The sequence below is a fragment of the Tachysurus fulvidraco genome, chromosome 21 (genome assembly GCF_022655615.1).
Source record: "Tachysurus fulvidraco isolate hzauxx_2018 chromosome 21, HZAU_PFXX_2.0, whole genome shotgun sequence".
NCBI classification, from domain to species: domain Eukaryota; kingdom Metazoa; phylum Chordata; class Actinopteri; order Siluriformes; family Bagridae; genus Tachysurus; species Tachysurus fulvidraco.
Window position 1 is genome coordinate 15,547,848 of NC_062538.1, and position 27,737 is coordinate 15,575,584.

The 27,737-nt window shown below is 41.6% G+C and overlaps 3 protein-coding genes and 1 long non-coding RNA gene across 6 annotated transcripts in view; 3 read left to right on the forward strand and 1 right to left on the reverse strand.

Moving 5' to 3' along the window:
- LOC113663973 (torsin-1A-like) overlaps nucleotides 1–27,737 on the forward strand; it is a 67,046-nt gene that overhangs the window by 14,662 nt on the left and 24,647 nt on the right. The gene's annotated exons all lie outside the window — the stretch shown is intronic.
- Nucleotides 458–27,736, forward strand: LOC125139865 (ribosome biogenesis protein NSA2 homolog). Its single transcript, XM_047805730.1, has 4 exons — nucleotides 458–821; nucleotides 2,298–2,473; nucleotides 2,596–2,791; nucleotides 27,591–27,736. Exons 2-4 carry the CDS (start codon nucleotides 2,396–2,398, stop codon nucleotides 27,656–27,658), a joined length of 342 nt encoding a protein of 113 aa, XP_047661686.1. The 5' UTR covers nucleotides 458–821; nucleotides 2,298–2,395; the 3' UTR covers nucleotides 27,659–27,736.
- Nucleotides 3,077–20,237, forward strand: LOC113663993. 3 transcript variants are annotated; one of them, XR_007138999.1, is made up of 4 exons: nucleotides 3,077–3,133; nucleotides 16,158–16,286; nucleotides 16,388–16,580; nucleotides 19,595–20,237. It is a non-coding gene; the product is annotated as an uncharacterized LOC113663993 (long non-coding RNA). The 3 variants fall into 3 exon arrangements; XR_007138997.1 differs by lacking the exon at nucleotides 3,077–3,133 and adding an exon at nucleotides 11,350–11,666; XR_007138998.1 differs by lacking the exon at nucleotides 3,077–3,133 and adding an exon at nucleotides 14,916–15,126.
- LOC125139864 (torsin-1A-like) lies at nucleotides 9,924–21,694 on the reverse strand. The gene is made up of 5 exons (XM_047805729.1): nucleotides 21,424–21,694; nucleotides 14,696–14,961; nucleotides 13,425–13,600; nucleotides 12,689–12,816; nucleotides 9,924–11,001 (listed from the first exon to the last, which is right to left on the reverse strand). The coding sequence occupies exons 1-5, from the start codon at nucleotides 21,602–21,604 to the stop codon at nucleotides 10,757–10,759; spliced, it is 996 nt and encodes a 331-aa protein (XP_047661685.1). The 5' UTR covers nucleotides 21,605–21,694; the 3' UTR covers nucleotides 9,924–10,756.

Genomic DNA, 27,737 nt, shown 5'->3' on the forward strand with positions numbered 1-27,737 from the left:
AGTGCAGACAAAAAATACAAGACAATACACAAAAGATAATCAACCAGTGTAAATTTTGTATGTTCAAACAATATTGCGTGTGCAGAAATACTAGAATAACACAGTGTTATAGCAGCAGGTCCCTGAGATAATGTACAAAACTCAAACGACTGAAATGTGAGACAGTATGTGCAAAGAGCAAAAAGTGTGCAAAAACAGCATGTAAACAGGTTGATGGATGTATATTAGAAGTGTGTGTATTGTAAACCTGTGACTTTTTCCCTCTTATAAAAAAAAAGTAGGCTAAGTAATACATTACACTTTGTCAGTTATGAATTAAATGTAAACTGGAATGAATGTTCACTCAGACAAAATTTTGTAGGGGTCACAAGGAGTACTTGTTTTTCTTCTTTACTTTATGAAAACATCAGTGTATTTTACATCCACAATGTAAACAATGGCATCTGGGTGCAAGGAACATTTTGACTAACACATGCAGTCATTCTGCCTAAAGATGTGTAAAACCTTCCTCACTTTGTTATCTCCTGTAGTCATGCAGTGATGTTGTGTATGTAACTGACGTATTTTTTTCGGAATGCATCTGACCTTTGTGTTGTGTTTTTTGTTTTTTTTTACAGCCACAGAACGAGCACATTGAGCTACATTGTAAGCGTCACGGTTACTGGCTCGACCACCATGAGAGGAAAAGGAAAAAGGAGAGCCATGAGGCGCACGAGCGCTCACACAAAGCCAAGAAGCTCATCGGTCTGAAAGCCAAACTGTACCACAAACAGAGGCATGCCGAGAAGATCCAGCTTCCTGCATCTCTACTGTGGAGCACAGTAAGCACAATATTTTGTCCTAGAATTAAGATCTTGATTCTTTAATCTTTTATTCAAAACCTTACAAGAAGTTATGCAGACTATGGGAGCTATATTTTTGTATGGCTTGTATATATTAAAATATATATAAAGTGGCCTAAATCCTAAAAAGCCCATAGAGCCCTGACCCAGGACAAAATCTCACTATAAGCAGATGTTTAGAATTGTGTGTGTGTGTGTGTGTGTGTGTGTGTGTGTGTGTGTGTGTGTGTGTGTGTGTGTGTGTGTGTGTGTGTGTGTGTGTGTGTGTGACAGAGAGAGAGAGAGAGAGAGAGAGAGAAAGAGGTGGTATAATTTCCACATTACACATTGTACATCTCTCTTGTATGCAGGTACGAATGCTGCAGAATCTACACTGTTCTTGTATTAATAGTCTTCATAGAGAATATTTTTTACATCGTGCATCTACTGTATTCATTTCAATACCTACTGCTTGGATGTCGGTGCAGTCCCTAATGAGGAGTATACATATGCAGTATGAATATTCTTTTTCAAAATGAGAATTTTGACAAAAGCAGAATAGTGTACTAAACGACTTTAGGAGGTTGTTAAAACACCTTCACTATGTTCCCTTGTATATGAGAACTGTCTGAGGTTCATTAGTGTAGCTTATCTGCTGGACAGAGAGGGCCAGTCTCGTGCCAAATTTCTGTCTAACATGATTAAACAGAAGAGGAAAGAGAAAACTCTAAGTTCTGTTCAATAAAATGTTGTACAATGACTTCCTGTCCAATCAGGGTCTGTCAAGTTGTGTTATTAGGAATGGGATTGTATTATTAAAGCTATGTTCACATGTACAGTGATTTTTATTACACGAGTTGCCAGGTGCTGTATTATGAAGTCGTCAGCATGTGTTTTGAATAATGGTTGCCATAGTAATAATGTTTATCAGTGGTTGCCACGTCTTGCATCCCACATGGTGACAAATCAGTTTTCTTGCGGCTAAATTGAAACTTTCTGATGGGAGGTTTGATGTTTGTGTATATAATTCAGCAGTGTATATTTGCACCATATTAAAGGAGATGAAGAAGAAGCAGTGCGAGCTCTTTGTCACAGATCACATGCGCTCTCCTGTCTTCACCTGAATTGGATCCTGCACCAAATCACTCAATATTTCAAATAGTTACAATTTTCTCAGCTTTGTCACATCACATCTAGTTGTCAGTGACAGGCACGCACACACAGACAAACTGAGTTTATTTTAAAAATTAGGTAGCATTGGACAGTATACTGAGATAAGCAGAACTGAAATATATATATAAAGTAAGAGATATACTGTATAGCAAGGCATAGTTAAAACAGGCTAATGTTTTAAAGAGATGAAGAACCGAGAAGCTGTGGTGCATCAAATTGAACATTCTTGCCCTGTTTTATGTCTGTTATAGTTTTTTTGCAGTCTGTAATGTGTTTAAGACAAAGGTTTTGTGTTGTTTGTAGGGAAAGTGGGAGGTCCCTCTTCCCAAAGTGTGTGGGGTGAGACGGAGGTTCTGAAGGTGATTCGCACAGGAAAGCGACAAAAGAAAGCCTGGAAGCGAATGGCGACCAAAGTGTGCTTTGTTGGAGATGGTTTTAAACGCAAACCACCAAAATATGAACGCTTTATCAGACCAATGGTAAGACACTAATATAGTTTTACTCTAGAGTTACACTGATCATTTGGATAGTCTGAGTTAGTTGTTATAATAGTGTAAAAAAAATTGTTGAACTCTTTTCTGGGGGTTTTTTCTTCTCACAGGGTCTAAGGTTTCAGAAGGCACATGTAACCCACCCTGAGCTGAAGGCTACATTCCACCTGCCCATCCTGGGTGTGAAGAAGAACCCCCTCTCCTCTCCCCTCTACACCACACTTGGAGTCATCCCCAAGGGAACAGTCATCGAGGTCAACATCAGTAAGCTTGGTCTGGTCACACAAGGTGGCAAAGTTATTTGGGGTGAGTGAGTTTGTTTTTTAAATGATTGGAATGACAGTAGTAGTGTTTAAAATGATTATTAATAGCAGTCACAGTCTCATACAAAGCAGTTTTGAGTGGCTTAAAAAGACTTGATCATGTACTTTAAATTTGCATTGTATTAAAGTACACATTTTGTTCCCTTTCGGAACTCGAGCTCCGTCGAAACGCTATGGGACTGCCCCTGCGTGACCGCGCTCTGAACCACGTGTGTAATCTGACCAATAGGCATTGGGACATGACGTCATCGGCGGGTGACGTCGCGTAAACAGGAAGCTACAAATGGCTGCGAGATGGACAAGATGCTAGCTTCTGCTCGTTCAGGTAAGCGCTGTTTTTCTGATACTGTGTTTCTGATCGAGTGATGGCTAGCGGACAGAATTTCCGTAAGCATGATTGGTGTGTTGTTTGCTTGGGAGTGGAGCATGCACAATCGGCTCTTGAGGGAGTCGATTGCTTGCATTGTAGTCGCATGGCTATGCGCATGCTTCACTCTCAGAGAGCACTCTTCGAGAAGAGCTCTCTCTTTTCCGTCGCGGCTCCGGTCCTGCTCTTGCCGAGGCAAAGCGGCGCCGGTGCTCGTGGGGCTCGCAGGCCGATATAGCAGCGAGATTGGAGGCGGATGAGTCCTCTCCAACCTCGTCTGCTGAATCGAGCTCCTCCTCCCTCGGAGAGGCAGGCCCGATGGCTGCTTCTTCTCCCGGCGCGAGCAGCGAGGCATTACATGTCTCTCCCTCCGAGGAAGGAGAGCTGATGGAGCCTGTGCTGTACGAGGAGCTCCTCGAGGTCGTGACACGAGCCGTAGCCAAGCTGGATTTAGATCGGCCGATGGAGCAGCAGAAGCAGTGCGCACCCATTAAGCTGTATGAGCGTTTCCTGCGTAGTATGTCACTTCCTGGGCGCCGGAGCCTGCCATTTTTTCCTGACCTGCACGCTGAGGTGATCCTGGGGAACCCCGTACTCGTCGCGCACTTCTTCTCGTCACTCCTCGCTCTACACGAATGTGGTTGAGGCTAAGGCATGCGGCTACGGGGCGATGCTGTGTGTGGAAGAGATGCTGGCTAGCTATCTCTCGCCTAGCGTAGCATCATCGCTAAAGGCTCCGGTGTCCCCTACTAAGCCGCTACGTGCTACATCGGCCTTAGTAGGGAAGGCTTACGCGGCAGCAGGTCAGGCCGGGAGCTGGCTCCACACCACGGGAGTGTTGCAGGCGTACTAGGCTGACCTGCTACGAGATTTGGATGAGGAATGTACCTCTGGGACCGCTGATATTGAGGAGTTGTGTTACACTGACTTGACTCTTCGGGCCACGAAACACACGGCGCGGGCCGTTAGTCAGTCCATGGCGGCCCTGGTGGCCACTGAAAGGCATCTGTGGCTCACCTTGTCCGACCTCCCGGACAAGGATCGAGCTGTGCTGTTGGACACAACGATGGCTCCTCCTGGACTGTTTGGCAACACTGTGACGGTGGTCGTGAACAAGTTCCAGTAGTCTAAAAAGCAGTCTGCTGCGTTTCAGCAGTACCACCCTCTGCGATCTCGTGGGGCTGTTAGGCGGCAGCCCCAGTCTGGTCCTTCCGGGCACCGAGAAGTCCAGAAATAGAGCGTGGCCACCCTATCTCCGTGGGCGGGGCCTAAGGGCCCAAGGCGATGCCAGGCCATCGGTTCTGCCACAGGATGTGCTTCAGAGCACGGCCACCCCTCCCTCCACTTCCACCCAAAGTCTCGGTACGGATGGGGGAGACCTGCCTCCTCTCAGGAGGTGTCAAGGGCCGCAGTACGTGGCTCCAGTCGTTTGGGTCATGGAGGCCGGTCTGCCAGCCCTGTCACAAGATGTGCTTCAGGGCGCAGCTTCCTTCCAGCGGTTCGCTCCCCACCTTTCCACCCGAAGGTTCGTTGTGGAGGGGGAGGGTCCGCCGCCTCTCGCAAGGCGCTATCAGCTGCAGGGCTCGGCCCCAGCTGCTCTGAGTGGGTCAGAGGCCAGCCCAGAGGGGCTGGTTCCCCTGAGGAACTTTCTGACAGCTTGGGAGGAGCTGCCAGGAGTCCCGCGGTAGGTCCTGTGGACCATAGAGGACAGCTACATGGTTCAGGTCGCATCCTCTCCTCCCCGATTCAAGGAGATGTGTCCCACCCTGGTGGGACCCGAGCAGGCTCTGGTCCTGGAATGAGAAGTGCGCACACTCCTGAGGAAAGGAACCAAAGATGTGGTTCCCCCCTCGGTTCGAGAGTCAGGCTTCTACAGCCCGTACTTTTTTGTTCTGAAGAAGGATGGCGGGTTGGCGTCCCATTCTAGATCCACGCTCTTGAACCTCTCTCTCAGGGGGCTCAGGTTCAGGATGCTCACCCTCAAGGAGGTCGTGACTCAGATCAGGTCCGAGGACTGGTTCTTCACAATAGATCTGGAAGACGCATACTTTCACGTTTCCATTCTCCCTGCACACAGGAGGTTCCTGAGGTTTGCTTTCGGGAGCGAAGCTTACCAATATTGGGTCCTCCCGTTTGGCCTAGCACTCTTTCCCCGCAAAATCACGAAATGTGTCGACGCAGCACTGACCCCGCTGTGGCTCCAGGGCATCCGCATTTTAAATTACATCGACGATTGGTTGATTCTGGCTCAGTCGGTGCGCCAGGCGATTCAGCATCGAGATGCCGTCCTCACCTGCATGAAGGTGCTTGGGTTTCGACTAAACACCGGCAAAAGCGTGCTTTCTCCAGCACAGAGAACCACCTTTTTGGGCGTGGTATGGGACTCAGCCAGGATGCATACATGGTTGTCACCTGCTCGGGTCGAAGTCATCCTCACCTCTGTCAGGAGAGTGCGTGAAGGCCAGCCACTCACTGTGAAGCAGTTCCAGAGGCTGCTGGGTCTCATGGCAGTGGCGTCCAGCGTAATCCCACTCGGCCTCCTGCACATGAGTCCCCTCCAGTGGTGTCTCCGGGGCAGATGGTTTTCTCTCAGGGGAAACCCGTATCATTCCATCAAGGTCTCGCGGCGTGCCTTTTGAGCCTTGGATGTTTGGAAAGACCGAAAGTTCTGTCCCAAGGCCCCGTGTTGGGGGCTCCATGTCGTCGCGTAGTGCTAACGACAGACGCTTCCCTCACGGGGTTGGGTGCGGTCATGAGTGGTCACTCCGCCCAAGGGTCTGTGGAGTGGCCCACATCTCTCGTGGCACATAAATTGCCTGGAGATGATGGCGGTGTTTTTGGGGTTAGAACACTTCCTCCCGGACCCGCGAGATCGCCATGTATTGGTCCGCACGGACAATACTGCGGTGGTCTCCTACATCAACCACCAAGGGGGTCTCCAATCTCGCCCTTTATACAAGTTAGCACGAGCGGTCCTCTTGTGGTCTCGGGACAGACTCCTCTCTTTGAGGGCCATTTATATCCCGGGACGGTTGAATGTCAGAGCAGATGCCCTGGTCGAGGCAGGGGCCGAGGCAGGGGCCGAGGCCTGGGGAATGGCATCTCCACCCCGAGGTGGTGGAGTTCATATGGCAGAGGTTCTACAGAGCCCAGGTGGATCTGTTTGCGACCCGGGAGACCTCGCACTGTCCCCTCTGGTTCTCTCTCTCTCACCCAGCCCTGTTAGGTCTGGATGCCATGGTGCAGTCTTGGCCGAGGCTACGCCTGTACACCTTTTCCCCGATCGCACTGCTCCCTGGAGTTCTGGAGAGAGTTTGCCAGGATGGAGTCGGTCTCCTCCTGGTAGCACCTCGATGGCCGGGCAAGCCATGGTCTGCGGATCTGGTGTCCCTACTCGAGGGCCCTCCATGGGAAATTCCCCCCAGGAGGGCTCTCGTCTCACAGCTGGTTCATCCCCGCCCAGAGCTGTGGAGGCTGTGGCTGTGTCCCCTGAGGGGGCACAGTTCATAGTGGCTGGTCTCTCTACCGAGGTAGTAGAGACCCTTCTCCACATCAGAGCTTCCTCCGTGAGGAGGTCGTACGCCGCAAGATGGTGACTGTTTACATTGTGGTGCGATCACCATGACCAGGAACCAGTTAACTGCCTGATCGGCTCAGTTCTGAAGTTCTTACAGGAACAGTTTGCTCCGTGGTGCCCGGAGGCTGAGGCTCGGGACGCGACCCAGAGTGCCTGTCTGGGATCTGGCAGTTGTGCTGGCGGCTCTATCGGAGCCCCCCTTCGAGCCATTGACCGAAGTGGCCCTTAGGTTTCTGTCAATTAAGACCACCTTCCTCTTGGCGATTTTCTCCCTGAAGAGGATAGGGGATCCGCAGGCCTTGTCTGTGGCCCCGAGCACTGGTCACTTACCTTCGCAGGATGAGTCCGTGGAGAAAGTCGGAGCAGCTGCTCGTCTGCTACGGCCCTAACAGGAAGGGTTTCCCAGCCGCTAAGCAGACGTTGAGCAGATGGGTAGTGGATGTAAATGTGTCGGCTCACGAGTCCTCTGGCCTCCCCTCACCGCTCGGGGTCCGAGCTCACTCCACCCAGCGTGTGGTGGCCTCTACAGCCTGGTCCGCTGGAGTGGCACTCCAAGACATCTGTGACGCTATGGGTTGGTCCACTTCGCTGACCTTCGTCAGGTTTTATGACCTTGACCTCAGAGCCACCCCGGGCTCCTCTGCCCTACGTGCAGGTGCCGAGGCCCTCACTCTCAAAGCAGGGTCTGGTCAGTGTGGCGTGATTGGACACTCGTTCCCATAGCGTTTCGACGTAGCGTCTCGTTCCTCATGGAACTGGGGTTACGGTCGTAACCTAGAGACGTTCTGTATTTTACAGTAGTCCTAAGAGGCCAAGCATTATTAGATATTTTTCTTGTTTTCTTTTTATGATGACTTAATTTTCTTGCTATCTCGGAATAAGAACATATTCAAGAGGCAGCAATAGTGCAGTAACAAATCTGTTATGCTAAATGCTAACACAGCATTTCGCTTTTCATCAGCTGTCTGTCAGAGTTTGACACACAAGTGTTCTTGACACAAAAAGGAGGCTGTCAGATCTGATGGAGATTTCAGACACTAACACACACCAGAAACATTCGCACGGCACAATATTTTTGCCAGTCATGTAATTACATCGTGAGAACTTTTTTTTATGTCAAGTCAAGATCATGAGAAAACAAGAAAGAAAAAACATAATGCTTTTTAACTGAAGGTGCAACTTCTTTTTCTCTTTAAATGCAGGAGCTTGTCATTTCAGGATATCACTGTAATAAGTCTGTCTGTGTTTTTGCCCTGTTTCTGTCTGCTGTCTTGCCCTGCTGTTAATTGTTGGCCCAGCCCACTCATTTGTTACCATGGACACTAATTGCACTCAATCTCTTCCCCAGGTGTTTTGTCTTTGTCTCTGATTGTCTCTGCTTTGTGATTGGTTCCTGTTTACTCCATTTACTCTGTTTGTTCACTTCCCTGGTGTTAGTCGTTGTTGGTATGTGGTGTGTTCATGTCCATGTTCCCGTTTCCTGTTTTGTTTCGTGTTCTGCCTTGTGTTGCATTTGGATCCTCACTCGCCTTTGTTTCACCGTGCCTAACCGTGACAATAACTGTTGGTAAAAAAAACAAAAAAACACCAACCTGACTGCTGATCTATGGCAAAATCCTGGCTGCAGTCCTGAAGAGCCTTATTGATATTTCCTGAACAGCACAACTGTTTCTTCTCAGCAGCTCTTTTTCAGAGGTGTGTTAGAATATGGAACACACTATACTGGTCTATGCTCACACACAGGAACATGTGGATTGTATTAAAGATCTTTTCAATTAAATGTTTTATGTTGTGGGATTCATGCATCTGTACGAAGCTATGACCTGACTGCAGAATACTACTGTATAGTTCAATTCAGAAGTCAAATGAAACATAGAAACTGTTCTGTAAATACTGGATGATGTACAGAATAATCGTAGCTTTTTAATCGGCTTTATTAAGTTTATAATGCAAGTGCTTTACATTACCTTTGAAAAAAAAAGTACAGGTTATAATTTGAAAGCTTATAGGATATATTTAAGGTAGAATTGGCATGGTTTGTCTAAGAAGCTTTTGAATGAAAAATGCTAGCGTTCCTTGCTCAGATGAAGCATGATGATTTCGGTCTTATTTCCACTGTCAGAGTAACAGCATGTAAAGACATCTCAATCAAAATATTAATGCTGGAAGCCAGTGGTATGCGATATCTTTGGAGGTTTGCACATTAACTCAGTCATTTAGTGACCAGAGCGGAACCATGCACGGTCGTGTGATCAGAACAAAAGCATGTGTTCAGAATGCACACTTCTGTACTACACACCTGTATATACTGTACACTACATGCTGCATCGATGCACAAACCGTTCCTGAACAAATGCTGCATGGTGTAGTATCCTGCTGACAGAGAGCACTGCCATTAGGGAATACCATTTTGATGAACATCGTCTACAACATGTTGAATGTTAGTGCATATTAACATAAAGACATAACATAGATATTCACATGAATGTCAGGGCCCAAGTTTTCCCAGCCGATCATGGCAGCTTGTACAAAATGCCTCACAAATGGAGTTTTTTTGATCACAATAAATAAATGTTGGTGTCAATGCATCAAGCAGTGGCAGCAGTAAAGTCTGGTGATATAGATAACTGGTGATATAAATAAGATTTATTATTTTTAAAAAAATCCATTAAAAAAGACATGTCGACTGCATCACCCATCACCAATCTATCTTGTGTCCTACCTCCCACACACTCCTGAGCTATGGTTGCTCTTTGTACTCACTGATGATTCCTGTGCATGTTCTCTACCTCCCTAGTGGTGAAGAAAGGAGAAAGATAGTTCTAGTTACATCCACGACTGTCAGGGTTCCCCTACATTCTAAACCAGTACCATAATAAGAAATTTACATAAAAGACTCATTTGCAACATTTTGACCTCAGTGGAAGCTCTCAGCATGCAGGCACACAAGAACGTAACCCGGAGATGGCCAAGATGGTTGTCTTATGGCCAAGATGGTTGTCTGGGGTTTGTAGACTCCTGGTTATATACATATGTACACTAGCTGTAGGTGGATTATTTGCTAAATTAGACCCTAGGTGTAAGTAACGGGACTGGTGTCCATCTCATGCTCCCAGGACACACCTCAACTCCAAGTAAACTGCACAATAAGGAAAAGCTCATGAACACCAGTAAAGAATAAGATCAAGTTCATCAGGTTTAGTTGATGTAATCAAAGTGGAATGATCAGTTCATCTGATGTCTGCAAACGAACACAAAATGTTCAGTGTGAAAGTGTGGATCATCAAACCGTCATGTAGCCCAAAAAGCAAAAACATTTTCAGTCTATTTTCTACCTTTTCTATCTATCTAAACTGGCTTTAGCTGCTAGGTTTGCTTCTAATTAATTCCAACTAAAAATACAATCTATTTTATTTAATCGATCCACTGAGCTGGACACCGATGGCAAAAATATAAAAGGTTTTTAGTGACATTGACAAAATGGTGTTATTGGCAGGTATTGCAGGATTTTGACATTAAGCTGTTGTCATTTCTATATATACACACTCTACATATAAAAATGATGAAAAATGACCGTATGTTGTGCATTGTCATGCACTAGTAATGAACAAAATACTTTCAGTTGGCATCATTTTTATATGCTTCCACTATTTTGTTCATTACTAGTGCATGACAATGCACAACATACGGTCATAAAAAATGACCATTTAAGATTCAAACACATTCATACTGCCACCAGATCAATAATGAAACCTGAATCCTCCGTAAAAAAAACAAACAAGGAGTCAAGCCTGCATCATTTAACATTGATTCATGTTAAAAACAGAAATATCATAAACCGTTGCTATCAGTTAAAAAAAACCTGCTCGCTCCTTTTACATGTGATGCGTGACATCAGATTAGTGTTCAGGTGGACTTCCTGCTTAGATAATGTTCCTCCAAATCAATCCCACTGCAGCTCTTCAGGAACAGTACACACAGCTTCGAGCCTCTCCTTCTTTTTTTTAGATGTAGAAGTTCAGCCTGATGTAGATAACCTTGCAGCCCTGCACGGAAAAGACACGCTCTTCACGAGGGAAATAGTTCATGTCATGAGCCATTTGCTCCACAGCCTCCTCGTTGGGTTTATGGCCCTTGCTGATCATCTCGGCTCGGCCGCACTGCACAACGTGTTTGTACTGCAGGGGAAGGAAGGGCACAAAGTAGTCCACCATGTTCTTTTCTATTAGACTTGAGTGCCAAAAACCACCTGGTAAAACAGACAAGGAGGGTAGAATGTTTTAGAATGTTTATTGCTCCTATTGTAACCTAAAGCTTACAAACACAGAAAAATTCTGTACTTGCCTAAACCACGTTTATGTGAACAGTGTTTTTAATGGTAACATCAGTTACCAACAGAGAACTCACTAAAACTAACTATCAGTTTGATGGATTACCTTCGCTGATAAAGCAATTGCATGTAGCATAGGGATACATGATACTGACTTCAGAATGAATAAAGAGACGGCACTGTACTTACCTTACTGTTTATGATGCTATATTCTCTGGAAAAAACAATACTTACTAGAAAATATTTACTTCCGGAGTGAACGTTGGCTCGTACTGCTGCCGCTGCTCCCCATGGTTTAAGTTTGTTTGCTTGTTTATTTTAAATGTTTGATTACTGTTGCCTTTTTCTGGTCATTTTTAACTACAAGGATTAAAGACTCATGTTCAAATGTTCTGACTCTTCGATCGCACCAGGATATTATCTACTATCCGCGGCAGAATTACATCCATCGTAGGTCACAACGGAATTATATCGACGATGACACTGGTCCAATATGACCTTTCAGCGCTCACCAAAGAAATCAATACGGACTGTTGACCACAGTGTGCTGGCCGATATCGCCCGCACTACTAGCATCGAATCTGGTACGACTGATCTTTCTTTTGGTTTATTTAATATTCGCTATTTAACAAACAAAGGAACTCTCATTGATGATCTCCTGAATAACAGTAAGTTTGACTTTCCTTGTCTCACTGAAACATGGCAACAATCCCATGACTTTTCTCAGCTTAATCAGTCTTTCCCTCCTGGCTTTACTTACACCTGTCGGCCTTGCGCGTCTGGCCGTGGTGGAGGGCTTGCGATTCCATATAACAAGAAAGCTTCTCTCATGCAAATGCCTCTGTATGAATCATTTGAGTCCACTGTGTTACAAATTAATGGGCCTGTTCCTACTGTAGAAGCCACTGTTTATCGCCCACCCAGGAGCAATACCCGTTTTTAAATGATTTTTCTGTATTCTTAACTTTACTGAGTTCTACATCTCAAAATGTTATTAGGCGAAAATGTTGGGCGATGTTGAGAGATTTTAATATACACATGGACAATGTCAACAATACTCTCACTAGGGATTTTTTATCATGCCTCGACAGTTTTGGAATACCACAATTTGTTGATTTTCCAACTCATAGTAAAGGCCATATTCTTGACCTTATTTGTTGTTCTGGTGTAACACCTTCCAATTGTCATGCTTTTAGATTTGTTCATATCAGATCATAAGTTAATATCATTCAGTGTTAACTTTATGGTTGAAAAAAACAACTTGGGTCGTTCCATTTCATTTTGCAATATCAAGAACATTGATCTATCTGTGCTTTCTGATGGATTGGACAATTTCTACAGGAGACAATTTCTAGCCGATTTCTCTACTCCAGACTTGGCTTCTTATTATGACGAGGGACTCAGTGTACTTGATACACTTGCACCTTTAAAAACACGCACTGTTTATTTTACTCGTTCTGCACCCTGGTTTCAGAGGGAAACTGCAAAGTCTCTGCGTGTGTGAATGCAGCTTTAGAGTCACAGCCAGTTCTCTTGGACTTTATTGTGGCTTTGTCAAGATTTACAAAGATAGACTTAAGTTAATAGGAAAACCTTCTCTACATACTGTTCTTGTTGTTAAACACAGACAGGGATAGGGCTTCCTCAAAATGTTTCAGCTCAATCTCTTCTCGATCCTTTCCTTCTTTCCAAAAATCCAGCGCAACCTGCACGATGTTTTCACCGCCGGCGTTACTATGGAGCAGAAAAAGAGAGCATAAAGGGGCATTAAACCTGTTCGATTTGATAACAGTTTATTTTACAATTTATTTTGATTAAACATTTCTAAATCTGATAATACTGTAATACAAACTGTAGGGATGTATTTATATTATTACTGGTATTGGTCCAGTACTGTACTTATTTATGTGTACCATTAAAACAGTTCAGCATCATATGACAGCAATCTGAATGGATTTTCGAAGCAAAGCGAGCTGCACTATCTGAAAATATCAAAAACAAGAACCTCCAGCATCTTACATTACAAGTAACCTGATCAAACTATTTAGCGTGTTCAGGTACAGGTCAGTCTCCCTCATGCACCCTGTTAAAGATGCTGTTAAAAGTGCCATGAACATGGGGAACATGGGGAACATGAATCCCTGCTAAGAGACTTTATTCTGTCTTTGTGACAAACACCCCCCACCCCCACCCCCCGGGAATTATCAAAACTCATGTTCTGCTTAAATCCATCCAGACCCTGCAGCCAACAGTAACGTCACTACGTTAGAAACTAACATTTTTTGTTACTGTAATTAAATATACAAATTTAATTATTAGTTCTACACAATGATGTAAGAGACCTTAGAAAGATAAAGATGGCCTGGCGGTAGGAGACTCCGTCTAGAACTTCGTAAAAATCTAAGTATGGTTTGATGCTGTCAATCAGGCCTGGGTGCATCTTATCCATCTCGTCGAATACGAACATGGAGCGAGGGCAGGCCGACACGTTGCCCTTAATCCACTGCTGCAGTTGGGACTATATGCACACGCATGCACACACACAGGCACACGCAGGCAGACAGACACAGACAGGCACAGACAGACACAGAGATGGACACACACACAGTGAGACACACACACAGGGACAGACACACACAGGGACAGAGACACACACAGAGACATACACACAGAGACAGATACACACAGAGACAGACACACACAGAGACAGACACACACAGAGACAGACAGACACACAGAGACAGACACACGGACACAGAGACACGCACACACAGACAGACACACACACAGACAGACACACACACAGACAGACACACACACACAGACAGAGACAGACATACACAGAAGAAATGGTTAGCAAACAAAAACACTAACGTTTTTCAGTGGCCCAGCCAGAGTCCTGACTTAAATCCGATTGAGAATCTGTGGAAGGAGCTAAAGATCAGGGTGATGGCAAGGAGACCCTCCAACCTGAAAGAGTTGGAGCTCATCGCTAAAGATAAATGACAGTCTCATATAAAATGAGTCAGTCACTCCTGGTGTGTTTTTGTTGGGAAAACCTTACACAGAATGTTGATGATTAATTCTTAAATAATGCTTATTAACAAGCACTTGAGGCATCTCAGAGAGCAGAAATGGGTTTGATATCACTGTTTACTTTGAAGATAGAAAACCAATAACTGTTTTGGTTTATGACAAAGACATACAATGCTGAAAATGGACACAACAAATCAGGTGCAAATTCAAAAACAGGACACAGTATGTTATACGGCACACATCATCATTTCATGCACATTTTACATGCACATTTCAGCAGCAATGAATCTTAATCTTAACCATGTTGTGTAGGTTTGAGATGTACAAGCAACACAATTCTCTCAGCACAAGCCTGAAGATTTACAATCCTGCACAACCCGTCTTATCCAGATTCTCACTGATCTAAATAAAAAAGGATTTATGTAACACTGTATACGTTTATCTAATAAACTGGCAAACTCAAAAATGATCAGAAAGATATGAGAGAGATAAGAGAGATTCTTCAAAACACATTTTTAGTACACTTATAACTTATAGTGTTGTCTGTCAGGATTAAAGGCTGTAAATCATGCAGTACCTTGTACACTTCCAGCTCTGCTTCATGTTGGAAGTGTGCTGTGGCAGTAAACAAGTGCACAAATCCACTAGACATTCCACGCTGATAAATGTTATTGGCGATTAGCTGACTGACAAAGTTTTTGCCTGTGCCAGTCCAGCCGTGCAGCGAGAGGACGAGGGGCTTCTTCGGGTTCTCGTCGTTCATGAAGCCGGACACAGCTTTGAGGACAACACGAGATGCTACATGCTGGCCGAACAGCTTGCTCTCCAGATCTGCTTCAAGACCTGAGAACAAGAGAAGGATTGGCCATTAAGCAAAAACACACTAGATGATGAGATGATGAGGTTGAACACTAGATAAGGTTCAAATGGACCCCTAAATACACTGAACCAAGAAGGCACCTTGCACCAGCACTACTTGACTGATCCCACCATATTTCAGGGTAAGAGGTGAGTATACAACCAGACTCTTTTCTGTTCTGGCACCAAGGTGGTGGATTGAACTTTCCGGACAGCTGAGTCACGACGGTTGAAGACCTACTTGACATGAAACACTTCAACTAGCACTTCTTTGTTGCATTTTTAAAAAAATAAATAAAAGTTGAACATTGTACAATCTTGGTATTTGCACTCCCACACTTTATGTACATTACTGATCGTTCATATTCCATATTTTATATATATTATTCATTCTATATCCATATTTTATTCTCATTCTGTCTATATTGTATCTCATTTTCTGCATTGTTTTCTTGTATAGTATAGTGTTATTTATGTCTGTACCTTTGAGAGTCACAAACTGCTGGAACCAAATTATTTGTGTGTCAACACACTTGGCCATTTAGTTTGCTCTCTGGGTACTCTTGCGTCATCCCACAGGCGAACGTTTGCATGCATGTTAGGTTAATTGGTGACTCTAAATTGCCCATAGGTGTTTGTGTGTCTGTATTTGTTAGCGCTGCTGGATTGTACTTGAGGAGGTGATCAGGGCCCTCAGGGAAGAGAATGAAAGACTGCAGGAGCAGCAGAGTGTAGGACCTTCTGCAGCCAATAAAGATCTTGAGACCCAAGTCAAGGCTTTACATAAGGAGAACACCAGGCTGCGAAAAATGCCAGTTAAAGGCAACTATCTCTTGTTGATTAAAATAGTGATTCTTTTAGTTTGAATAAATCACATCTCCTTATTTTTCGTGTTATTGTTATACATGTATCTGTGTCTACATTTTTAGGGGATATCTACTGATGTAGTATAGTGTTTCCTGTAGGAAAAATTTAGCCTAGGGCTAAACACTGTAGAACCACTGAGGCAAAATTGGTCTGGCAGAAACGCTGTAATGTTTTCAGAACCCCTTATCAACACATTTTGTTACACTTTGAGACACCAAAAAATGAGCAGAGGTGTATTTTGTTTTTTACATGTTATGTATTTACAACTTGTTTGGAGTCCTGCTGTGATAAATTCGGTGGGCCATATTTTCCAGAAATTCTCTGTGAGGACCCTCATCTCGGACAAGATCACAGAGAGCTCAAGCAATGGAGATGAAACCGAATATGAGGCCAGTGTTGCTCTACCATCACCTCCTCAACCCACATCTCCCAAAGCAACATCAGTAAGTACATTTTTGTAATGGTCAGTTAAAAACATAAAACATTCTGTGGTGATTTTCTTTGTTTTTATTCTGGTTTGTCTTTCCGTCTTACAATTAATTAGGTGCCACTATGCCCATTGTTTATTAGACTGCAAAAGCACAACCTACAGTGAAAGGAATGGCCCGCACCCTCCTTCTGGGCCTGTTCAGCATTGATGGCCTACTGAAGTCCAACCTGACGGGAGGGGTCAATAAGGTTGATCCATCTGCAGAGACGCCAGCCTCTGGACCCTAAGAAGCTTACAGCTTTACTCAGTAATACAATAAGAATTTATTTTTAATGGATTAAAACACTAGCTTTGCTAAAGCTGCGCAAATTTGCATAAATTTCCTCACACCTTCTAGCACCCCTACAGCTCCATTGTTCTCCTGCTTTTGTTGTGCAAATGCCCCTTTCACCTCTGAGGCCTGTCTCATTTGCATTTGTTCACTCAGAGTAGCTCAGATCCAAGGCAGGCCAAACCTCTGTGTGTCATGGAATCCTTCACGGCCTATCTATACAAAATAGTCTGTTTAATTTAAATAAAATTGTGTGCTAAGGTTTGTCATTAGTACATATCATATTTATATAACCCTTGTCCAGACCTGGGGTCTATTTGACTCATCTGGAAAGTTTAATGTGTCATAAATTGGGTTTCCTTCCACATATTTGCCTGAAATTTACCAGGATTGTTCCAAATTATGAACTTTGCAAGTAAAATTAATCTTGTCCTCCCGGGTCAATTTGACCCGGCCACATTTAGTGGGGCAATAGGTCACACTTTTGCCCTTTTCAGCGCAATGAACATACATACAGACACAAAAATGCACACATAAAATGTCCACATGCACCCAAAACACATACTCACACACCACAGACACACATACACACACTCACACACACACACACACACACACACACACACATGCACACACACACACACACACACACACACACACACACACACACACACACACACACACACACACACACACACACACACACACACACACACACACACACACACACACACACACACACACACACACACACAAATTGGGCATTGCATTTCATTATGCCTTTTGATACACTTTTGATATGCCTTTGCCTAGCAGAGGAGTGTGTATGAGACATGAGGAGTGTGTTTGGAACAGTAAGAGTGTGTATGAGACATGAAGAGGAGTGTGTATGAGACATCCCTTATTTAGGAAAGAATGAAAAGTTGCTAATACATGAATAAAATGAAAACTTGCTAACACTTCAGTCTCCAATGTATGTTTGTAGACAAATGTCATAAGCTGAGTGAAGTTATGGTCCATGGCTTTTGACATGTTCTTACACATACAGAATAAAATGATGTAATTTCATTTTCATTGGCCATCAATGAATTATAACACCAAAAGTGAATTTTGAGACGGAACAAGAACCCAACATGCCTCCACAGAAGATGCACCTTGGTACTGGGAAGCCCTGTCTGAGCCAGACGACAAAAGACGGCACTGTGTGGGTAGAGGAGGACATTGGAATGCCCAGTGCAGTAGCAAATCACTTGTGCTTCACTGCGCAAGCTGGACCCTGGGCGACTGGGGTACTTTCCCAAGTAAGGAGATGCATTGCAGACATATTTGGTCTCCAAATCCGTGGCCATCCAGAACTTGATCCGAAATTTGTCTGGCTTGGTTGCAATATACTGTGTGAATGGACAACAAACCATGATAGGGAACATCTGTTCATCTATGGTCATGTGTTTTCCTGGAGTGAAACTCTCAGCACAGTTCTTGTTGAAGCATGTTTACACTTATGTCTATTTTGCCTACCAGATGCCATCTGATCATCCAAAAAGGGCTACACACACACACACACCACTCAAAAACTTGCCATAATTTATTGTGAATAAAACTTCCTTTACACCTCTTATGCTTTTTATTATATTTAATTTATAAACAATAAACCTCATGATATTATGCCATGATTTTAAGTAAAATAAGCAGAAATTATTAAATATTATTTTGGATAACAACTGGCTGGTGCATGTCAAACATCCCCAGGTCAAAGCTGACTGAAGCAACTAAATTCATGAATAAAAGAGAGATATCAAATATGATTTAAATATGAAAACACAACATCTGTGTGTGTGTGTGTGTGTGTGTGTGTGTGTGTGTGTGTGTGTGTGTGTGTGTGTGTGTGTGTGTTTTGGGTGTGTGTGTTAGTGGACATTTTATGTGTGCATTTTTGCATCTTTATGTATGTTCATTGCTCTGAAAAGGGCAAAAGTGTGACCTATTGCCCCACTAAATGTGGCCGGGTCAAATTGACCCGGGAGGACAAGATTAATTTTACTTGCAAAGTTCATAATTTGGAACAATCCTGGTAAATTTCAGGCAAATATGTGGAAGAAAACCCAAGTTATGACATATTAAACCTTCCAGATGAGTCAAATAGACCCCAGGTCTGCACAAGGGCTGTAAAAATATGATATGTACTATGGCAATGACAAACCTTAGCACACAATTTTTTTATTTAAATTAAACAGACTATTTTGTATAGATAGTCCGTGAAGGATTCCATGTCACACAGAGGTTTGGCCTGCCTTGGATCTGAGCTACTCTGAGTGAACAAATGCAAATGAGCCAGGCCTCAGAGGTGATGGGGGACTTTGCACAACAAAAGCAGGGCTGAAGAACTGTGAAAATCTCAACAGGGGGGAATCACACCTCGGGACCTGCACCAGAAAATTAAAAATCCAGTATTTCTAGTGTTAATATATTTTGCAAAGTTATGGTAAAGGGTAACAAACACTTTAGGACTGAAATGTACACAACTAATAGCGAAACAGATGGACGAATAAAAAGATTTAACAGCTTTGATATTCTTTTAGATCTAAAGCGATTTCTCTATCTAGTCAGAATACATCAAACTTTTTTAGCATTAAAATAGATCCCCTGTAGGAGCTTTAAAATCAAAGCGCCAGCACCAATTCACCTCCCATAGGCACACACTTTGCTACTGCAAAGTACAGTTGCTTTCACTGGCCACAATACCTCCTGGAAAACAAAGTGGATACAGTAGTATAGCCTCCTCGCTCTAAAAGCACCTTGGAGAACCTTCCTATCTCCTTCTTTGGTTCCTTGAAAAGCCGATTCTAATTTCAGACTGAAATATTTAGAGGTAACCCACTGAAGAGAGCGGACTAGGCATATAAGAAAAATATTACCAGTATTAGGATCTACCTCATCTTTTGCAACAATCAACATTATGGATGTCTTTCTTATTTTCTTTTCTTTTACAGATGCAGTTGTTCAGCAACACCTAGGGGTGAAGATTCCGGACATACGAATGGCCATAAACAAAAGGATCTGTGAGTTAAGACACCAGAAGAAAAAGACCATGGACAACTAAAGGACTGGCCAAGGCTGGCCAATGGGTCTTGATAAGTTAGCATGCAGGATCCATAACACTGCACTAAAGGATTGTCCTGTTTTTTCCACTGAGGGATTGTTCTATTTTGTTGTTCTAAAGACTGTTTTATTTTATTACAACGAAGAACAGTTTACTTTAGGAAATATTTTTTTAATTCTTTTAAGTATTTTTGTTCATTTACAGTTGTTGTTGCCATCTATTGGATCACATAAAAATATCATGTTTAAAAGAAGAAAAAAAAAAAGATTTTATAGCCTTGAACTAAGTATGATATGGCATACAGTACATGGCACATCCCTACCAGCAAACCAGCTGTTTGCCAAGCACATTATGTACATTATGTGTACATAAGCTTCACATGGAACCATGGTGACATGCCTTTCATTCTGTTTGTTCTCAGGTCACTGTCCCTTCAGCTGCTGCTTTTGAAATAAACCTCATTCAGTTACTGTGAACTATATTGAGGTCTTATTCAATCTATTATATTTTAAAATATATGACCGACATTGTGCATTCAATTATTATATATTGTATACATGGTAAATATGAAATAATTGAATGCACAATGTCGGTCATATACTATTTATATATTGTTATGTATATTGAAATATGTCCCACATTATACGAAAGAGCCATTGTATATGTAATATAAATAAATATAGTTAAGACATATGTTCCCATATAAATATGATTATAGTATCTTGTATATTGAGGTATATTATCATGTATAATTTTACATATATATTTACATACATATACAATGGCTCTTTCGTATAATGTGGGACATATTTCAATGTACATAACAATATATTAAATAGTATAATATGTATTTATTCAATATAAGAAAACGGAAATAATTGTATTTTCCCATATATTGCAATATATTATTAGTAATTTATCATATGATATATTATATATGTAAATTTCAATTGGTGGTATTGGCTTATGGTTATCATGAGCATTGGTGCTGTTGGCTAATGCTCTAACATGCTAAGCAGAGTTACTGTAGTTTTTCTAGAAAGTAAAGGTAGAAAGTTTTTCTAGGCTTAATGACATACACTTTACATACACAACTTTTGCTATAATAAAGGAACATCTGTGACATTTCTTTTAGTATCTTCATTTGGTCCTAAGAGTATTAAAAAAATAAATAAATACTGATTTGTAACGTGTGAAGTGCGGAAACTATTATAAATAAGTTACTTTCAGCACATTAACTTATAGTAAGATAGTGCTAGAATTAGGCAACAGATTTCCAGAACAGATAATTAGCCAATGAGTCAATAGGTTCAGGTCGTTACACATGATTTGTGACGTGTGAAGTCAAGTCAAGAAGCTTTTATTGTCATTTCAAGAGTGTTGTATAAAGTACTAGAAAGCAATACTTGAGTAAAAGTGCAAGTATCGTACTAGAAAAAGACACTCTGGATAAGGGCGTCTGCCAAATGATGGAAATGGAAAGAGAATCTACACAACACAGAACACCACAACACAACACAGAAGAACACAACACAACACACAACAACACAACACACAACAACACAACACAGAAGAACACAACACAACACAACACACAACAACACAACACACAACACAACACACAACAAAAACAAAAAGATTAACTAACTCTAACACGAAAAACCTCCAGATAATGAATAACCTTTATACAAACAATAATTTAAACACATGATCTCTTACCAGTCTTGTTGAATCCGACCCAGTGCTCATTACATGTTTCCACTAAATAATTGTACAGTTTCTTTCCCAGTGCGGCCACACCAGCGCCTGTCAGAATGCTTGTGCTTATAGGTTCAAAAGCCTGAACAATAACGCTCGGTATTAAAATAAAATACAACACCAACGAGGCTCTTTCTTTCATTGTGAATCAAGTCATACACAAAGATTGTTATGTTAACAAAATAAAAAGGGAATCGTCTCTAACGACAACCAATAGTTCCGCTTAGCCGTGCAATGAGAGACGTTTGTATGCCGCTCTGGAAAAGGGTGTGTAAATTATGTAAATGTAAAGAGAATGAGAAAGAGAATGTAAATAGAAAGTACTTCGTTGTGTCTACACAACACAATACAGTACAACACAACACAGAACAACACAGAACACACCACAACACAGAACAACACAACACACACCACGACACAACAAACACCACAACACAGAACACCACAACACAACACAGAACACACCACAACACAGAACACCACAACACAGAACAACACAGAACACACCACAACACAGAACACAGAACACCACAACACACACCACAACACAGAACACACCACAACACAGAACACCACAACACAATACAGAACACCACAACACAGAACACCACAACATGGTAAGAAGTCATTTGTCTTTTATGTTGTTAATTTCGAGAAACACTATTTTGTTGGCTAACAGTTAACATGAGCATTGGTGCCGTTGGCTAATGGTTAGTACGAGCGTTGGTGCTGTTGGCGAATGGTTAGTACGAGCGTTGGTGCTGTTGGCAAATGGTTAGTACGAGCGTTGGTGCTGTTGGCGAATGGTTAGTACGAGCATTGGTGCTGTTGGCAAATGGTTAGTACGAGCGTTGGTGCTGTTGGCGAATGGTTAGTACGAGCGTTGGTGCCGTTGGCTAATGGTTAGTACGAGCGTTGGTGCTGTTGGCGAATGGTTAGTACGAGCGTTGGTGCTGTTGGCAAATGGTTAGTACGAGTGTTGGTGCTGTTGACGAATGGTTAGTACAAGCATTGGTGCTGTTGGCGAATGGTTAGTACGAGTGTTGGTGCTGTTGGCGAATGGTTAGTACGAGCGTTGGTGCTGTTGGCGAATGGTTAGTACGAGTGTTGGTGCTGTTGGCGAATGGTTAGCACGAGGAATTGGTGCTGTTGGCTAATGCTCTAACATGCTAAGTAGAAAAACTACAGTAACTTCGCATGTTACCAGAAAGCAATACTTGAGTAAAAGTGCAAGTATAATACTAGAAAAAGACTTTGGTAGAAGTGAAAGTCCCCTTTTAGAATATCACTCAAGTAAAAGTCTTAAAGTATCTGATATATACTGTACTTAATTATCAAAAGTAATTTTCTGATATTTAATGTACTTAAGTACTGTTACATACACTTCAGAAAAAAACCACAAACTTTTATTTTTTTACTGCCATACATTAAATCAGAGTAAACTTTCTGTTTTAAATCAATAAATATAAACATTTTTTGCATTTGTTAAATGTCAGAATCGAGCGAGGGATAATTTTTATGTATTTTTATTATCATTTCATCAAAGTCAGAAGTACACATACATATATTTGGTGGAATTTCCCCTAAACTGTTTCACTTGGGCCAAACATTTTGGGTATCCTTCCACAAGCTTTCTACAATAGTTTGCTGGAATTTTAGCCCACTCCTCTTGACAGAACTGGTGTAACTGGGTCAGGTTTGTAGGCCTTCTTGCTCGCACTCGCCTTTTCAGTGCCGCCCACTAATTTTCTATGGGATTGAGATCAGGGCTTTGTGATGACCACTCCAATACCTTGACTTTGTTGTCCTTAAGCCACTTTGTAACTAATTTAGAGGTATGCTTGGGGTCATGGGCGAAAATTTCATTTAACAGTAGGTGGGGACAATAAATATAAAATTTCTCATGAGCAATTTTTGAAGGGGGGACACAAATAATAGTCTAATTGTACTTATAAAGACATGTCCCCACAGTGAAAAACTTTGCTTTTATCATTATTATTGTGGCATGGAGATGTGTCATTATGGTTATTTTGAAAGTTTTTCTCAGGTTCAAATGTTCCTTTCTCCGTCATTTTATCTAGTCTATGACACTGCAAGGCAAGTTTATTTATACTGTAGCACATTTCATACACAATGGTAATTCAAAGTGCTTTACATAAAGAAAGTAAAACTATCATAAAAAAAATAATCACAACAATAAAAAAAAAGAAATTAAAAAAAAGGTTTCAAATTTTATTTAAAATTAATTAAGACACTTAAGAACAGAATAGAAATTGATTATACAAAAAAAAATACAGTGGGGTCAGTTCGGACGTAGCACAGTGCTCATTTAGTAAATGCAGAGCTAAACAATATGCTAATTGTGGCCGTTAATGTGAAGTTAACGTTATGCCAAGTCGTCCCAAATAAAACAATGCATGGAAAACGGATTTGACCTGTTAGTTACAGTGCACTATGCAACAAGCTATTGTAAACAAGCTAACGTTAACTAGATAAGTAATATTTTAATCGCTAATATAGCAGATTCATGGACAATTACATCGGTAATCAGCATTTTTGCCGCAACTAATTTATGAATGAGTCTACATCAACTACATTAAAAAGAATCGCTTTATTTAAAGTGAATAAAATACCCTACTTAATGGAGTCACACACATTTCTTCTGATTTTATTTTGTAGTAAAGAGTAACGAAGATGCTTAGTGGAAATATAACGGAGTAAAAGTATACATTTTATCTAGGAAATGTAGTGGAGGGAAAGTGAGTTTACATAAATTTAAATAGCGAAGTAAAGTACAGATACGTGAAATTTTTACTTATGTACAGTAACAAAGTATTTTTACTCCATTACATTACAACACTGCATTTCAACCATATATAGCTGTTGCAGTGCACAGTGAAATGAGACAACATTTCTTCAGGATCATGGTGCTACATAAAACAAAGACAGAGCCACAAGAACTTAGTAAATAGTCCTACATACATAAAGTGCAGGACAAGACAGACAGACAGTGCAGGATAAAATACAGTGCAGACAAAAAATACAAGACAATACATGATAATAAACAGACCAGTGTAAATACTGTATGTTTAAACAATATTTCGTGTGCAGAAATACTAGAACACAGTATTATAGCAGCAGATCCCTGAGATAATGTACAGTATTGTGCAAGACAGCAAACGACTGAAATGTGAGACAGCATGTGCAAAGAGCACAAAGTGTGCAAAAACAGCAAGTAAACAGGTTGATGGATATATATTGGGAGTGTGTGTATTGTGAACACGTGACTTTTTTCCCTCATATAAAAAAAGGAAATAATACATTACACTTTGTCAGTTATGAAATCATGTAAACATCAGTGTATTTTACAGCCGCAGAACGAGCACATTGAGCTACATCGTAAGCGTCACAGTTACCGGCTAGACCACCATGAGAGGAAAAGAAAGAAGGAAAGACATAAAAGAACGAGCACTCACACAAAGCCAAGAAGCTCATCGGTCTGAAAGCCAAACTGTACCACAAACAGAGGCATGTCGAGAAGATCCAGATGAAGAAAACGTGAGTAAACTTTCACAAGGAATCAGAAATAATGATTGAAAATCCCTCAAAAACTTTTCCAGCATCTCTACTGTGGAGCACAATAAGCACAATATTTTGCCCTAGAATTAAGATCATGATTCTTTAATCTTTTTATCAAAACATTACAAAACGTTAAGCAGACTATGGGAGCTATATTTTTGTAGAAGTCTAAATGCTTGTATATGTTTGGAGGAATTGTTTAATGACAGATTTAAGTATATTTATAATCACCCCCTCCAGTGTCACCCATATGAGGATGAGGTTCCCCTTTGAGTCCGGTTCCTCTCAAGGTTTCTTCCTTTCATTCAAGGGAGTTTTTCCTTGCCACTGCTGCCTGAGTCACCTCAGACTTGCTCATTGGGGATAAATACATACACATTTAAATATATCTAATATTAATCTTGAATTTTTTATTCTATTAATCTTTATATTATTCTTCATATTAACCTTTTGTTCTATGTTTATGTTCTGTAAAGCTGCTTTGAGACAATGTCAATTGTAAAAAGCACTATACAAATAAACTTGAATTGAATTTAATTGAATTGAATTTCTATAAAGTGGCCTAAATACTAAAAATCCCATAGAGCCCTGACCCAGGACAAAATCTCACTGAAAGCAGATGTTTAGAATTGTGTGTCTGTGTCTGTGTCTGTGTCTGTGTGTGTGTGTGTGTGTGTGTGTGTGTGTGTGTGTGTGTGTGTGTGTGTGTGTGTGAGAGAGAGAGAGAGAGAGAGAGAGAGAGAGAGAGAGAGAGAGGTGGTATAATTTCCACATTAGACGTTGTATGTCTCTCTTGTATGCAAGTACAAATGCTGCAGAATCTACACTGTTCTTGTATTTTTCATAGAGAATTTTATTTCACATTGTGTATGTACTGCATAAAATATCTACTGCATTCATTTCAATACCTACTGCTTGGATGTCCGTGCAGTCCCTAATGAGGAGTTTACATGTGTAGTATGAATATTCTTTTTCAAAATGAGAATTTTGACTATAGCAGAACAGTGTACTGAAAACTAGTGTTGCACCAATATAAAAATGATTTGAGTGAAACCGATCTTTAGGAGGTTGTTAAAACACCTTCACTATGTTCCCTTGTATATGAGAAGTATATGAGGTTTGTTAGTGTAGCTGTGTTAATCAGGTTATCGTGTAATGGGATAATGTTCACTAACTTTTTTTTCTGCTTCTGTTTTTTTTTTTTTGTTTCTACCTGCAGAATTAAGATGCACGAACAAAGAAGAACCAAACAGAAAGATGACGACAAGACACCAGAAGGAGCAGTGCCAGCTTATCTGCTGGACAGAGAGGGCCAGTCTCGTGCCAAAGTTCTCTCTAACATGATTAAACAGAAAAGGAAAGAGAAAGCTGTAAGTTCTGTCCAATAAAATGTTGTACAATGATTTCCTGTCCAATCAGGGTCTGTTAAGTTGTGTTATTAGGAATGGGATTGTATTAGTAAAGCTATGTTCACACATACAGGGATTTTTATTACACAAGTTGCCAGGCGCTGTATAATGGTTGCCATAGTAATAACGTTTATCAGTGGTTGGCACAACTTGCATTCCACATGGTGACAATTCAGTTTTCTTGCGGCTAAATTAAAACATTCTGATGGGAGGATTGGTGTTTGTGTATATAATTCAGCAGTGTATATTTGCACCATATCAAAGGAGATGAAGAAGTAGTGCGAGCTCTTTGTCACAGATCACATGCACTCTCCTGTCTTCACCTGAATTGGATCCTGCACCAAATCACTCAATATTAAAAATAGTTACAATTTTCTCAGTGTTGTCACATCACATCTAGTCGTCAGTGATCAATGGTCGCTGTCACTCATCACTAGAGGTCATCAGCTCTCATTAGAATTGAATGGAATCCAGTCACCTTGCTGCAAACTTCTGTATGTGGGAACGGGGCAGACAGACAGACAGACAGACACGCACACGCACACACACACGCACAGACAGACAGACACGCACAGACAGACAGACACGCACACACGCACAGACAGACACACACAAGCAGACTGACTGACTTTATTTTAAAAATTACTTTGCTGTCAGATCTGATGGAGATTTCGGACGCTAACACACACACCAGAAACATTCGCAAGGCAAAATATTTTTACCAATGATGTAATTACATCGTGAGAACTATTTTTTATGTCAAGTCGAGATCATGAAAAAACAAGAAAAAAACCAAAACAACGCACGGGTCTCTTGGGGACCTTTTAATATGACTTCCGTAGTATTTTAAATAGAACCTCAAATGAATTTCTGTGTAAAATCTGTAAATAGCACACATGAATTATTGTATTTCTATTTTAAGAGGTCATTTCTATTCACTTTCTATAATCTTTAACAGTGGTTAGAATATTAAGGCTAACATTTCAAACAAGGAATTATTTGTTACTTGTGGCCCGAGTAGATTGTAGTAGTTTGTTTATCTTAAAGGTACTGTTACAGTGTTGTGTGAGATGAGTTTAACATGAGCTACATGAGAATCTCACACTATTCATATGTTTAATGTGTGTTTGTGGTTTGCAGGTAAATACGCACAGGTGACCAATAACCCAGAAAACGACGGCTGCATTAACGCTGTGCTGTTGGTGTGATGGAATTAATGGACTGTGCCTGAAGGTGCAACTTCTTTTTCTCCCAAATGCAGGAGCTTTATCATTGATTCATGTTGAA